Below are 12,317 nucleotides of genomic sequence, written 5' to 3' on the forward strand. Positions count from 1 at the left end.
TCTAAATGTGGGTTCATTCTGGCATTTACTGAGATTTTTCTCTTCAACAGAGCCGAACTTTATCGAGCCTCAGGGAAGTTTGAGCTACTTGATCGTATTCTACCAAAGTTACGAGCTACTAACCATCGTGTGCTTCTTTTCTGTCAAATGACATCACTCATGACCATTATGGAAGACTACTTTGCCTTTCGAAATTTCCTTTACCTGCGTCTTGATGGTAAGCTGAATAAAGAAAAAGGACAGTAAGTTAAGAGGTAACATGCTTCATTAGTTTGGGCATGGGTTCTCTTTCTAGTGTCTTCCTATGACACCAGTGCTGTGATGTGACTATACAGAAGTGTAAACAAATCAAAGAATGATTTGACAAATCCGTGAAGGAAGAGTCTGCATGGGTATTTATCATGAAGTTACAGCAGTAGAGCCTTAAGCTGCATTTTACTAGAATTCTCCCTGTTCTTACAGACAAGATACTGGGCAAGATATGCTTTCGCATCTCTTGGTAGAGCTGATCCTAAGTAATTCTCCATCTCCCTGTCTGTCTGACTGTTTTGTTTTACCTGTTTAACCTGCAAACCATTTGGTCGAGGGATTGTTTTAATGAACACTTAGGTCTGTTCCTGGTATGCAGATTATGTAGAGATTTGATGTTTTAGGGGCTGATCTCTTTTTCAGACAAGTTTTAAAGTCCAAGGTCCCAATCCATTGTCACTTTCTAAGTTGACTGAAAGTATTCTCATGATGAGAGATGATAATGCCAGTGTTTTGCCTAGATTCCAGTGGAATTAATTAGTCTGTACCTGTTAAAGTACTGTTCTCTACATGATAGATGAATTTCAATGACAGGTAAAATAGCACCTGTAGTTTTCTTCCTGTATTTCACAGGAAAGTCAGTAGCCTCAATTACTTTATGTGCATGTATGTTTTATTACCTGTGAATGAAAAGATGGTTTAGAAACATAATGGAGTAATATTTCAAGGAAACTAAATAAAACCAGCATCTCCCGTCTGAGGCTTAAACCTGTTTGAAAGAAGTTTCCACTTTGGTCTTCTTCCATGTTGATGATCTCTGCCTCATACTGACTTTAAATACTGATTAATTTTACTTAATGTAGTTACCTCACATGTTATAGTATTACATAGGGCCAGCAGCATTTATCAGAATACCTTTTTAATAGAAGAGCCATGATTTAAGAAAAATATGAAGAACAGCATGAATAAATTCAGAGTTTAAGGTCCTTTCAAATATGCTTTTTTATGGCACTTTAAGTTGACTCTTTGCTTCATGACTTATTTGGAAGGAAAAGCTATGTTTAGAAGTATTCTCATCCTTTACAAATATTGATGAACATGAACTTGAAACGCTATTATCCTGAAATGTAAAATGGAGTAATGAAACTGAAACACAAACGAGCCATTTCACTGTGCCACAGGATGTCTTTGTCAAAACTGGCTTAAGAACATAGTACCATGCTAACAAAACCCTCCTTGCACCTCTGGCCTGCACGTGCTCTAATGCTTCCACTGAAGAAAGATTAATTATATTACATTCAAAATGTTTTAAATTACATTACACCATGTATTTTAAAATGAATTCTTTTTCATGCTAGAGTGTCTATGGCAATATGCAGTATGGTTAACACAGCTTACTGTTTTCTTTAAGGTTTTGCAGGTAATTCATTAAATTATTGAGATGAATCGTTTTTTTCTTCTTCTCTTTCTTCTTCTCTTCTTTTGTGATGACAGATACTTTCTGTACTGGAATGTAATATATATGTAGATGCTATCCAGCTGCCTTCTCACATACAGTGTTTTCTATCCAAGACATGTGCTTCTTAAGGGAATGAGTTTCTGTGGGCCAGCAGCTCGCCTGTGTGATTGTACTGGGTCTGGCTGAGATGAAGTTAACTTTCCTTCTAGCAGCCCATATGGTGCTGTGCTTTGCATTTTTGGCTAGGCAGGGTTGATAACACACCAGTGATAACACTCCAGTGTTTTGGCTCTCGCTGAGCAGTGCTTGTACATTGTCAAGGCTTTCTCTAGACCACTCTTTCACCTGCAAGGCCAGTAGGCTGAGGGTGGGCCAGCAGCCAGCTGGGACAACTGACCCAAAACTGAGCAAAGGGACATGCTCAGCAATAAAAGCTGAGGGAAAAGAGGAGGATGCAGGGACATTCATTGTTAACAGCATTTGTTTTCCTAAGCAATCATTATGGGTGCTGAGGCCCTCCTTTCCAGGAAGTGGCTGGACATCTGCCTGCTGATGTAAAGTAGTAAATAAATTCCTCTTCTTGCATTGCTTTCATGCACAGCTTTTGCTTTTATTAAATTGCCTTTATCTCAGCCTGGGATTTCTCCCCTGTACTGTTGAAGAGAGGGAGTGGGCATCTGGCAGCCAGCTGGGGTCAACCTACCACAGTAACAAAAAACTTCATCTTCTGTACATATATTGATACCTGAATAAAAAGAGCGGACTTGCTTTGGCTTTCAGTTACAGACAGAAGAGTAAAAAAGGTAAGGCAAGCAGTGGACCAGGCTAAGGTGATCCATATAGACTGTTGTCGAAGTACACGAAATTCATCCAGTCACCAGAGTGTACAGGCCTTGTTTTTTGCTTGGAACTTTGTCTGCATTTTCACCATGATTGAATTCCTTTCCTGTTCTCCCTCAGCTATTGTACACCATCACCCTTGAGATAGGTCATTTTAACAATTTTCAGTCCTTTATTTAATTATGACTCTGAAGGCCAACACTGACATTTTGATAAATCTTTTTGTAAGTAACTTTTAAAAATATTTAGATGCTGTTGTGGCCAGAATGCATTAATCAAAACTGAAGCTGTCTTCTGTTTGTGTATAGTAACTTCAATTGAAATTTCCGAGTTACAAAAAGGTATAACAATGTTAGCCAACATTTTAAAGTCCACTATTGAAATGTTAAAAGAAATACTTAAAAGAGATATTTAGAAGTCCTCATCCTTTGTGGCCAGTGTTTATTCTGTATTATGGAAAATGTGGCAGAGATGGCAAAGAGCAAGGGAACTAAAATTTCCCTTCCACATATACCTCTGGCAACTGACACTGTATTTATATTATTTCAGTTCACATCTTTGTTATAGGGTATTTATTTTTATCTCTTTTCAGGCACAACAAAATCAGAGGATCGAGCTGCTCTGTTGAAGAAGTTCAATGAACCTGGCTCACAATACTTTATCTTCTTGCTGAGTACAAGGGCTGGAGGGCTAGGCTTAAATCTCCAGGCTGCTGACACTGTTATAATCTTTGATAGTGACTGGAATCCTCATCAGGTTGTTTTTATTTACTTATCTTCATGAAATGCGCAAAGTATTCATTATGCTTTTTGGGGTTACTTCTTTAAATTGGGGATATAGCCTGAGGTGAAAGGAATAGATCCAAGTAAGTCATAAAATGCTGCTTTGAGAGGAATTAGTGAGCCAAGCTGTTACAATTAAGAAATGGCTTGGTTTGAATCAGTGAAGTAATTCTGTGTCTGTGTATGTTTTATCTGAGTCTCAGGGAATCCTCAGAGCTAGGGGCCTTATAAACCTGCTTCATTTGTAGAACTACTCATTCTTTAACACTTAGGACATTAATAAGTAATTCCTCCTTTTGAGTCTTTGGCAGGTAGGTTGCAGTATTTTATTAAAGGCTGTGCAGCGTGCTGTCTGTCTCAGGAAATTAGTGGCCATATGAGTGCAGCTGTCCTGTCCTGAGACACTGAACTTAACACTGTTGGTGTGGGTGAGTAGTAGTGAGTACAGATCACCAGATAAAGAGGGTATTGAACCACTTTGGCGTACTTAAGAAAGCCAGAAGAGGTAACTGAAGTCTGCCTCTGTTACTTCTTTGCCTTTTTTTTATTTTTAAGAACATACATTATGTATCTGGAAGTACATAGCTATATGTGTGTTTTCAGCTATTGTGCAAATATATGGAAATCACATCACAGTCATTGGCCACATATAAAAAAAAAGTTGGAGAAGTGAGACTAAAAAGAGTTTTATATAGAACATTCAACGCAGCACTCCCATAGATGCCATGGTGACCAATTTAAAACAAGGCTTAAGAAATTCAGAGCAATTATATTTAGAGGTTTTAAAAGCAGCTCAGAAAGCACTTCATCTTTGTATTTCTGGTTGTCTTTAGGTCACTTTCACAGACAAGTTTATTGCAGAGTACTGTATATATCAACAGCTGGATAGCAATAGATCCTTGCAGTACAGTAAGAATTACAGTGTTTTCTGGATTATTCAATGGACAGATTGCTAAATTACAAGATCATAAAATCATTTAGGTTGGAAAAGACCCTTAAGATCATTGAGACCAACCATAAACTTAACACTGCCAAGTCTACCACTAAACTATGTCCTTAATACATCTTTTAAATACCTCCAGGGATGGTGACTTCCCTGGGCAGCCTGTTCCAATGCTTTGATAACCCTTCCAGTGAAGAAAATTTTCTTAATATTCAATCTAAACCTCACCTGGCACAACTTGAGGATGTTTCTTCTCATCCTGTCACTTGTTACCTGGGAGAAGAAACCGACACCCACCTTGCTACAAACTCCTTTCGGGGAGTTTTAGAGAGCAATAAGGTCTCCCCTCAGCATCCTTTTCAATGCGTGTAGTTCCTCTACTGCAGATGAGAGTGATTTGTTCATTTTAATAAGCTGTGTGCTAAAAGGTGGATAGCTGGGGGTTGGGGTCAGGTGGGGGTGTAACACTTAAATGGCTTATTTCAAGAAATAAAAAATTCTGTTTCCTCACTTTACCATTTTCTGTGCTTCTGAGAATGATTTTATAAACAAATTCATATTGTAGCTCCATCTTCACTGTTAATGAAGACTTCAAATACACCTTTAGCTTGCAGCAGCTGCATCATATGTAGTGCTTGGGAAGGGAATTGTGGGAGGGAAGAGCTAGCAAGCATAACGAAAGAAAGGTGCTGGACTGAAACAGGCAAACTCATTGCCTGTTTTTTTTCTCTACATTGAGAAATTTCTGTGTTGTGAGGTAGCAAAAAACTGTGCTAGCATTTTGAGGTTAGGTACCCTTCAGTATTTGACTACGCTGAAGTAGAAACATATAATTTACAGGAGTTAGTGGAATTCTAATTTTTCATAATAAAATAGATAATATTTTGAATTAATAAATTCTTTACCTGTGACTTGCAGTGCACTTTTTACTTCTGCCATTTTTAAGTGCAATCAACTGACCAAGATAGTTACTGTGATTCACAGTCTTGGATATATATGAACTTTCAGTGAGGAAGATCATATTTAAACTGTTCTAACACAAATATTCCAAGGTAAAAGCTAAAGCTGATTCAACAGATAAGTAATTTTTAGTTAAAATATTTAAGATTTAGCAACAGCCTTTAATAGATAAATTTATGTATGGACTTTTTCTTAGCAATGTTGTTGCTTTCTTTTCCTGCAGTCAAGAGATATTTTATTTCAGAGTTCATTCTGGCTTGGAAGGCCATTAGCTTTGGGAAAAAATAAATACATCAGCCCTTCTCAGTCACTGCACATACTTTCAAGAAGCTTTTGGCTTACAGCATTTACACTGTACAGGGCATGTCCATGTTTTTTTCTTTAATTTTTCTCCTACCTGGGTCTGATGAAATTTTGGGAAAGAAAGCAATGAAGAATTAACCCTGTGAATTGTGGTGGACTGTCATTTGAGTACTTCCTTTTTATACCAAAAAGAATTCAACATTATATTGTCCTTTAAGCAGAGAACAATTTCTGTAGCACACTTAAAATACAAATCACTCTCTGTATTCTTATCCTACTAGGACTTGCAGGCCCAAGATAGAGCTCACCGAATTGGTCAGCAGAATGAAGTTCGAGTCCTGCGACTGTGCACTGTGAACAGTGTGGAAGAGAAGATACTTGCTGCTGCAAAGTATAAGCTGAATGTAGATCAAAAAGTTATTCAGGCTGGAATGTTTGATCAGAAATCTTCAAGCCACGAAAGGAGAGCCTTCCTACAGGCTATACTGGAGCATGAAGAAGAAAATGAGGTAAAGTAGAAATAATCAGCAAGAGGATGTTTCAGGAAGTACTGAATCATGGTTTTTATCAGTTACAAAGATTGCCATCTCCTTTGAAATTAGAAATGTCATCGTATTCTTGCCATTCAGTCAAAGAAACAACTTAATTTTTCTCTTTTTTTTTTTTTTTTTGTTACACTAATATGTTATAATGTAATCATTAAGATGTAATGGTATGATTAAATATCAGTGTAGAATTAGGCATTGTAGCTTAAACCCATTCCACCCTTTAATAATTTTGGCAAAAAAGTTGTATTCAAACAAATACTTTTTTTCCAAAACAGATTATAAAACAGTTTCTAAATCCAGTCTGTATGATAAACTAGGTAATCTGGTTTTCAGACATGCTGAACAACTAGCACTACCTAGGTTCAGTCATGAAAGACCCTGTTTATTTCTTTTGGATCCTGGGTAAGAGCAAAGATCTGTTTTGACATGCTTGGGGTTTATGGCAAGCCAGCAAATTAACTTTCTTTCTGGTGCTGTGTCCAACCTGGACATCTGGTTACCACTTCCTCTTCAAGAAACAATTAGCTGTTTAAAAGCAGCTGCCAAGTCTTTCCTTATAATAGTGGAAAGTGAGGTTATAGAATAACTCACTCTATGTCCCTGTCTTTTCATTGTGTTCTCTGGAATTGTGACTGTGGAATGGTGAGCCCCTTCTTTTGCCTGTCACTGCAGACTCTTCTCTTAATGTGAATACAATTCAGCTTTTGGATGAAAGCTGCATTTGGGAGAGTGTATAAATGTATCAATAATCCTGAAGACACACACAAAAAATCCCACTCTGCAGTTACTTTTTCCCACCTTGAAAATATCCTATACTGGTTAGAGATGCAGAGATTTCCAGCCTAATTTTGCCTTTGAGCATGCCTTGTAACTCTGAATATAGTGCACACTGAAAGAAAAGAAGATTAAGAAGATTCTGTAATCTGTGTTTCACAGGCATCCTTCATTATGTGGTTTACTTCCTCAATAATGAAACCTTTTGTGTAAGTTCTTTGTCTTATTGTACATTTAGAAGAAGCTAGTACATCATTAAGATAGAATTTTGTATTGTTGTTTTAGTATTTTTCATAAGAAATGCAAGAATAGTGATAAACAGTTTTATCAGTAATTGTCTTTTATTCAGGGTGTGAATGCAGAAACAGGATGATGTATATGTACCATTTTTGAATAAGTGAAACTGTAGTTCTCAGGCAGCAAACAGCAACTATATGAGTAGACAGATGAACTTGCAACCAATAGAAATTTTCAGTAAGCCTGTGGATTTGTTTTTAAAATAGGCATAATTTTGTTAAGTTTTCAGGGCCCTGGAAGATACTTATCTGAAAGGGTTTCAAAACTCAGGAGTGTAGCTCAGCCCTAATTGACAAGCCTTATTTCATAGATGACTTCAGAATAATCTGCTTCTTATGTGTAGTTCAGATACACTTGGTCTGCCATCCCGAAGCAAACACAGATTTAAGCAAGGTTTGCTTGCCGTAACCCAGCATCAGTCTTTAAAGCAAGTGTTGGTATTTCAGTCTGACGCTTAACAGTCAGACTGAAGGTGAAGCTTTCAAGTACAAATTTTTTTGTGGACAGAGATTATGCAAAACTTTGCCTGAATGCTGAAACTGCTGAGGGAGTAAGAGGCATTGAATTTGCACCATCCTGCACTGGGCAGCCATTTTCATTGCAACAGCACTGGAAACAAAATTTGAGTATCAAATGAGACATTGACAAGAGAAAGTAAATCTCTCAGTTAAAAGTTACTAATATCAAAACAAATTTGTCTTGCGAATATGGACTACCACATCTAATAAAGAGACTGTTTAGTGATCACCTAGTTGATATTCCCATGCTAAACATGCCTTAAACTTGTATATCAAAGCTTTCTGCACTTGTATGTAGAGCACCATATTCTATTTGTACTTTCTTAGTAGTTTTCATAAATCCATCGTCAAAGCTCCCCTTATTTTAATTTCTTCTTCCCTCTACTTTTTGCTCTGTTTTTTTTCCTTAAGGGGTACTAAATAAAGCAAAAAGTTAATTTCTGTGTATTTAGAAAGAGATATTAAAACAATAGAGATGTATGAGAGGTGATTAGAAATAACTTGTCCACTTAGGCATTTTTTGTTGGCAGTGGTGTTTATTAATTTTTCCTTTGCCAATCCTACCTGGTTGGCAACAGGATTATTCAGACTAACCACAGACAATGTGGACACTGTTGTTGCAGCTTCTGCTGTGGGGTCTCTTATGTTTTTCAGGTCACAAGTTGCTCTGTTTGAGATGTTAGGAAGCATGTGAAAATTCTGTGAGGGTCACATTCTTCACTGATCATAAAAGAGGGGATCTGTATTGTTCTTTTCTCTACGTGTGTAACTACGTAACTTCCTTTTCTTGAACCACTGACAAGAAGTGTAAAGAACTAGCTCTTTTATAATTTTCCCAGTTGCTTTTTTCATGTTAAAATTTAAATTATATGTACATTAAGGTACAGAGATGTTTGTTGGGAATTGCGTTAATAAGAACTGTCTTTTTTTCTGAGGTGCAGAAATCTTGCCATTGGAGGGAAAATGTGTGAATATAGATAAGGGCCCTTTCTGTTTATTTCTGGGAAAAAAAAAAAGCTACATAATGTTACGGTTTTGGGTGCTATATGCAGCATTCTATACTCCCATTTCAATGAGGACAAAACATGAGTTTTCATGAAAAGTTCTAGGCCTGCAGCACACTGTAACATAGGTTCAGTAAACTCTATGTAGGAAACAGTCTGTAGTTGTATTGTTTTGCCTGACCTGTTGCAAGATTTAAAATGCCATGTGATTTCAACATAATTCAGGGAGGGAAACTGATAATTGTGGACTCTGATTCTGTTAAAATGGGAATCATAGCTGTTCAGTTTTAACATTTTTAGTTGAATTCTACAGTTCTAAGCTGTTTTTCCAAGGACTGTTTCTGTCTTTATGAAATAACTCATTTTGTCTGAAGTCAGGCTTACATCTCAATTTGTAAGCAGATAATAATAGGTCAAGAGAGAAAGGGATTCAGCAGGGTTTTTTTCTGGTAAAATGACATGTTTAATTTTTTTAATTTAACCAGGACTTTTACATTCTCCTTGCTTTGACAACAAAGACCTCATAATGAAGAATGGTATTTCTGAGGGAGTATTGTAGAATAGCAGAACGGAAATGCATATATTTTAACTGAAGCACTAACTCTGCTTCTGACCCAGGAAAACCGCAACCCAAAATTTCCTGGTTGCATATTTGCTCACTTCCTCATTCTCAATTTATGAAGGTGGTAATAAGTCCCAGTTGTCTCTGTAATTATGTCTGGTTTGCATTACTTCTGAGTTGCTGAACACTGAAAGTTCTAGTTTCGTTTTAAGTGTTTCACACGTGGCATGACAGAAGGAGGGTCACTGCAACACTGACCCAATGGGGGCTGTTACTTCAGGTTGCATGTAGCTTCTTTCTAATGCCTTTACCCATCTGTGTAACCAGGAGGAAGATGAAGTTCCTGACGATGAGACTCTCAATCAGATGATTGCTCGACGTGAGGAGGAATTTGATCTCTTTATGGTAAGGATAATACGATCATAAGTAGAGCGTCTTCTCTAGTGTTTTTAACAAAGGCTGTAATCTTTTGTCATTTCAAATTCAGGAAAACATGGTAAAAAAAAGGAATAGGCTTTATTTACTTGCATTGTTTATCTGAGGAAAGAAGAGTAGTCTACTTAAATACAGAGTTCCTCACATGGCAGAAAGACTTCAGACTTCAAAGATCCTTGTGCACAGTATAGTGGAACAGTGCCAGTCTGGAGAAAGAGTCTGGCACAACCTCAGAAATTTACAGTGCAAATCAGTTTGTCTCACTAATTCTACAACATACTTTCATTTTTCAGCATTTCTTCTGACTTTTGGGCTATGTTATGGCAAGGACAACTACAGGAACTTAGCAAGATAGAAAATTACTAGATTGACAGTGCTGTTTTCTGTGTGAGTTAACTGGGGTTCGCTGATGGTTTTGCCAGGGGTCCAGTTAGCTACATCTCTGCAGCTACAACTGTTGAATGGTTACTGAAGTAGAGCTAGTGACAGTGGTTTAAATGCGAGCAACTCATTTTCATTAGTACTTCCCTAGGGCTGCTACAATACTGATGTAACAATTACTAAAATGTCAGTGTAGGCATGGCTCTTGCCTTTTAGTGTGTGTACGATGTGAAGATTGCTGGAGGACCTTTGAGAGTCACCGACACAGCAACAGCAGAACACTTAAGTACTGAAAGTAAAGCACTGTCCCCTCTAATTCTTCAGAGGCTGCTTTGTTCTGCAAGATGGAACAAGACAAGTACTCATATATGCATGAATGAAAGTGTATCATGTGATATCCACAGTAATAACCATTGATAGGACCACAGTTTTTTGATCCTTCACCATCTTATGCAGGGGCCCATATTACGTAAGTGTCAGTTATTCAGGTGCACAGTTGGCAAGGGCCATATTACCCTACATGGCTGTGCCTTTTGTCATTGCTGTCTTGCTAATTCAGTCCTTTTGTGCTAAGTTTCATTTAATGTTATCTCAGAATAAGTGAAATGCGTAAAGCTAGGCTGCACAGAAGAGGAGTGCTTACAGAGTGCTTACATGTAAGAAGATTTACATGACAGAAACCAAGAGGAAGAGGTGGTCATTTGATCCAAAACTCAAAAGGAATAATTTCAGCCGAATTATTGGCTGAAAGTACCCGGAGTTCTGTGAATGTGAATTTGCTGCTGGAAAAAGCTTCTCGGTACTTCTCCTTCAGACCCAGAAGGAAAGAACTAATGCATGGATTGAAAGTAGCTAATGAATTTGTCTCTTTGCAGAAAGGTTCTATAACTTCATATTTTTAGACTAAGTTTGAAGGCTATTAACAGCCATTCAGTATAACATTTGAGGGTCCTAACGTGCAGACCTTGTGGGCTGAATTTATATTTTTCATATTTATTTACATGAAAGTTTTTAGGGGTGAGTAACAAGTTGGTAGTAGGTAATAAAAATTTGAAGATGCAAAGCTAACATGCTTTGAAAGCCAGGGTTTGAGAATACTTAAGATAGAAACAGTGAACTTAAATATTAATGGCTAAGAGATAATTTTAATTGTTAATAAAGATTTGTTTTTAATTTTAGTAAACTGTTCAATTATAAAAGTCTGAAAAACAAGTTTGGCAGTCAAGGTTGTTTGTCTTCTTTTTATCAATATTTCAGGTCTTGCATAGTCAGATAAAGAGCACAAAGATAGGTTTGTCTTCTCCTTACCTCAGTCATACCTGTGCCTCCTCATTCACTCCGTTAAGGTTGCAGAGATGCAGCAAACTGCAGCGTCCAAGGAAAGTGTGGTTTTGGTTTGTTCATTTAACTAGGCTTAGAGATGTAAAAGTATGTATTTTGCTTACTGAAAGTGAGCTGTCCCAAAAGAATAGGCAAGACAGCAGATCAGTTTCTCAAGAAGGTGTTCTGTGGTCACTTTTCAGTTCGAAGTATTCTTTGGCATAGTTCGTGAGATGTAGCTGTAGAGCTAATTACACTGTTCAGAAAGAGGATGCCTACAAGTAGACTTTGTTCCCCTGACTTTTATAGGCTCCACATGCATAACAAGAGGTTGAAACTCTAGATAGCCTCAAACCTTTCATTGTCCTACTTCTGCATTCCTTGCAAATGGTGGCACTTCACCACATAGTGAGAAAGTTTAGAAAACATTCAGAGAAAAGTCAGTGTTTCAATGTGATCTGTACAACTCCTGTAATTTCATAATAGTGTGCTTCAGCAAGTGTTACTCTTCCTGGAAAATTTTTCAAGTTAAGTGCTATATTTACTTAAATAAAGATTCCTGATGTAAAAACTGTCTTTCAAGTGGAAGACCAAATGGGTGGCAGTCCTCTAGTTGTACTAATACAGTGTATCTCCTTGAATCCAAAATGGCAATATAGCAGCAACTTTGTATATAAATTACTGGTTTTATACTGGTTGTTTTTTTCAGGACTATTTTGGTTACAGTTCAGGAAGTTTAAGATAAGCTTGAGAGCTCATAGCATAGCAGTGCTCTGTGTTTTTTCTAAACTGGAAGTTTTAGGCCTTGAGTGTGCCAAGACTTAAATTCTTCACTTATGTGTAAGCATCAGTAGCATAGGACTTTATTTCCAGCGTTTAGGCCTCATTGAGGACAGTGTGAATACAATCACTTTATTAGATAAAATAAAATAACGTAGATCT

The 12,317-nt window shown here is 37.2% G+C and overlaps 1 protein-coding gene across 5 annotated transcripts in view; it reads left to right on the forward strand.

The window, feature by feature from the left end:
• The window catches only part of SMARCA2 (SWI/SNF related, matrix associated, actin dependent regulator of chromatin, subfamily a, member 2), a 125,575-nt gene that overhangs the window by 74,110 nt on the left and 39,148 nt on the right, over positions 1–12,317 (forward strand). For all 5 annotated transcript variants that reach the window (XM_042804440.1, XM_042804441.1, XM_042804442.1 and 2 more), the window contains 4 exons: positions 51–217; positions 3,141–3,304; positions 5,818–6,045; positions 9,567–9,644. In XM_042804440.1, coding sequence (XP_042660374.1) covers positions 51–217; positions 3,141–3,304; positions 5,818–6,045; positions 9,567–9,644 — 637 coding nt within the window. The remainder of the gene's footprint in view (positions 1–50; positions 218–3,140; positions 3,305–5,817; positions 6,046–9,566; positions 9,645–12,317) is intronic.

The sequence above is a fragment of the Tyto alba genome, unplaced genomic scaffold, assembly GCF_018691265.1.
Source record: "Tyto alba isolate M040663 unplaced genomic scaffold, T.alba_DEE_v4.0 Super-Scaffold_42, whole genome shotgun sequence".
Lineage (NCBI taxonomy): Eukaryota > Metazoa > Chordata > Aves > Strigiformes > Tytonidae > Tyto > Tyto alba.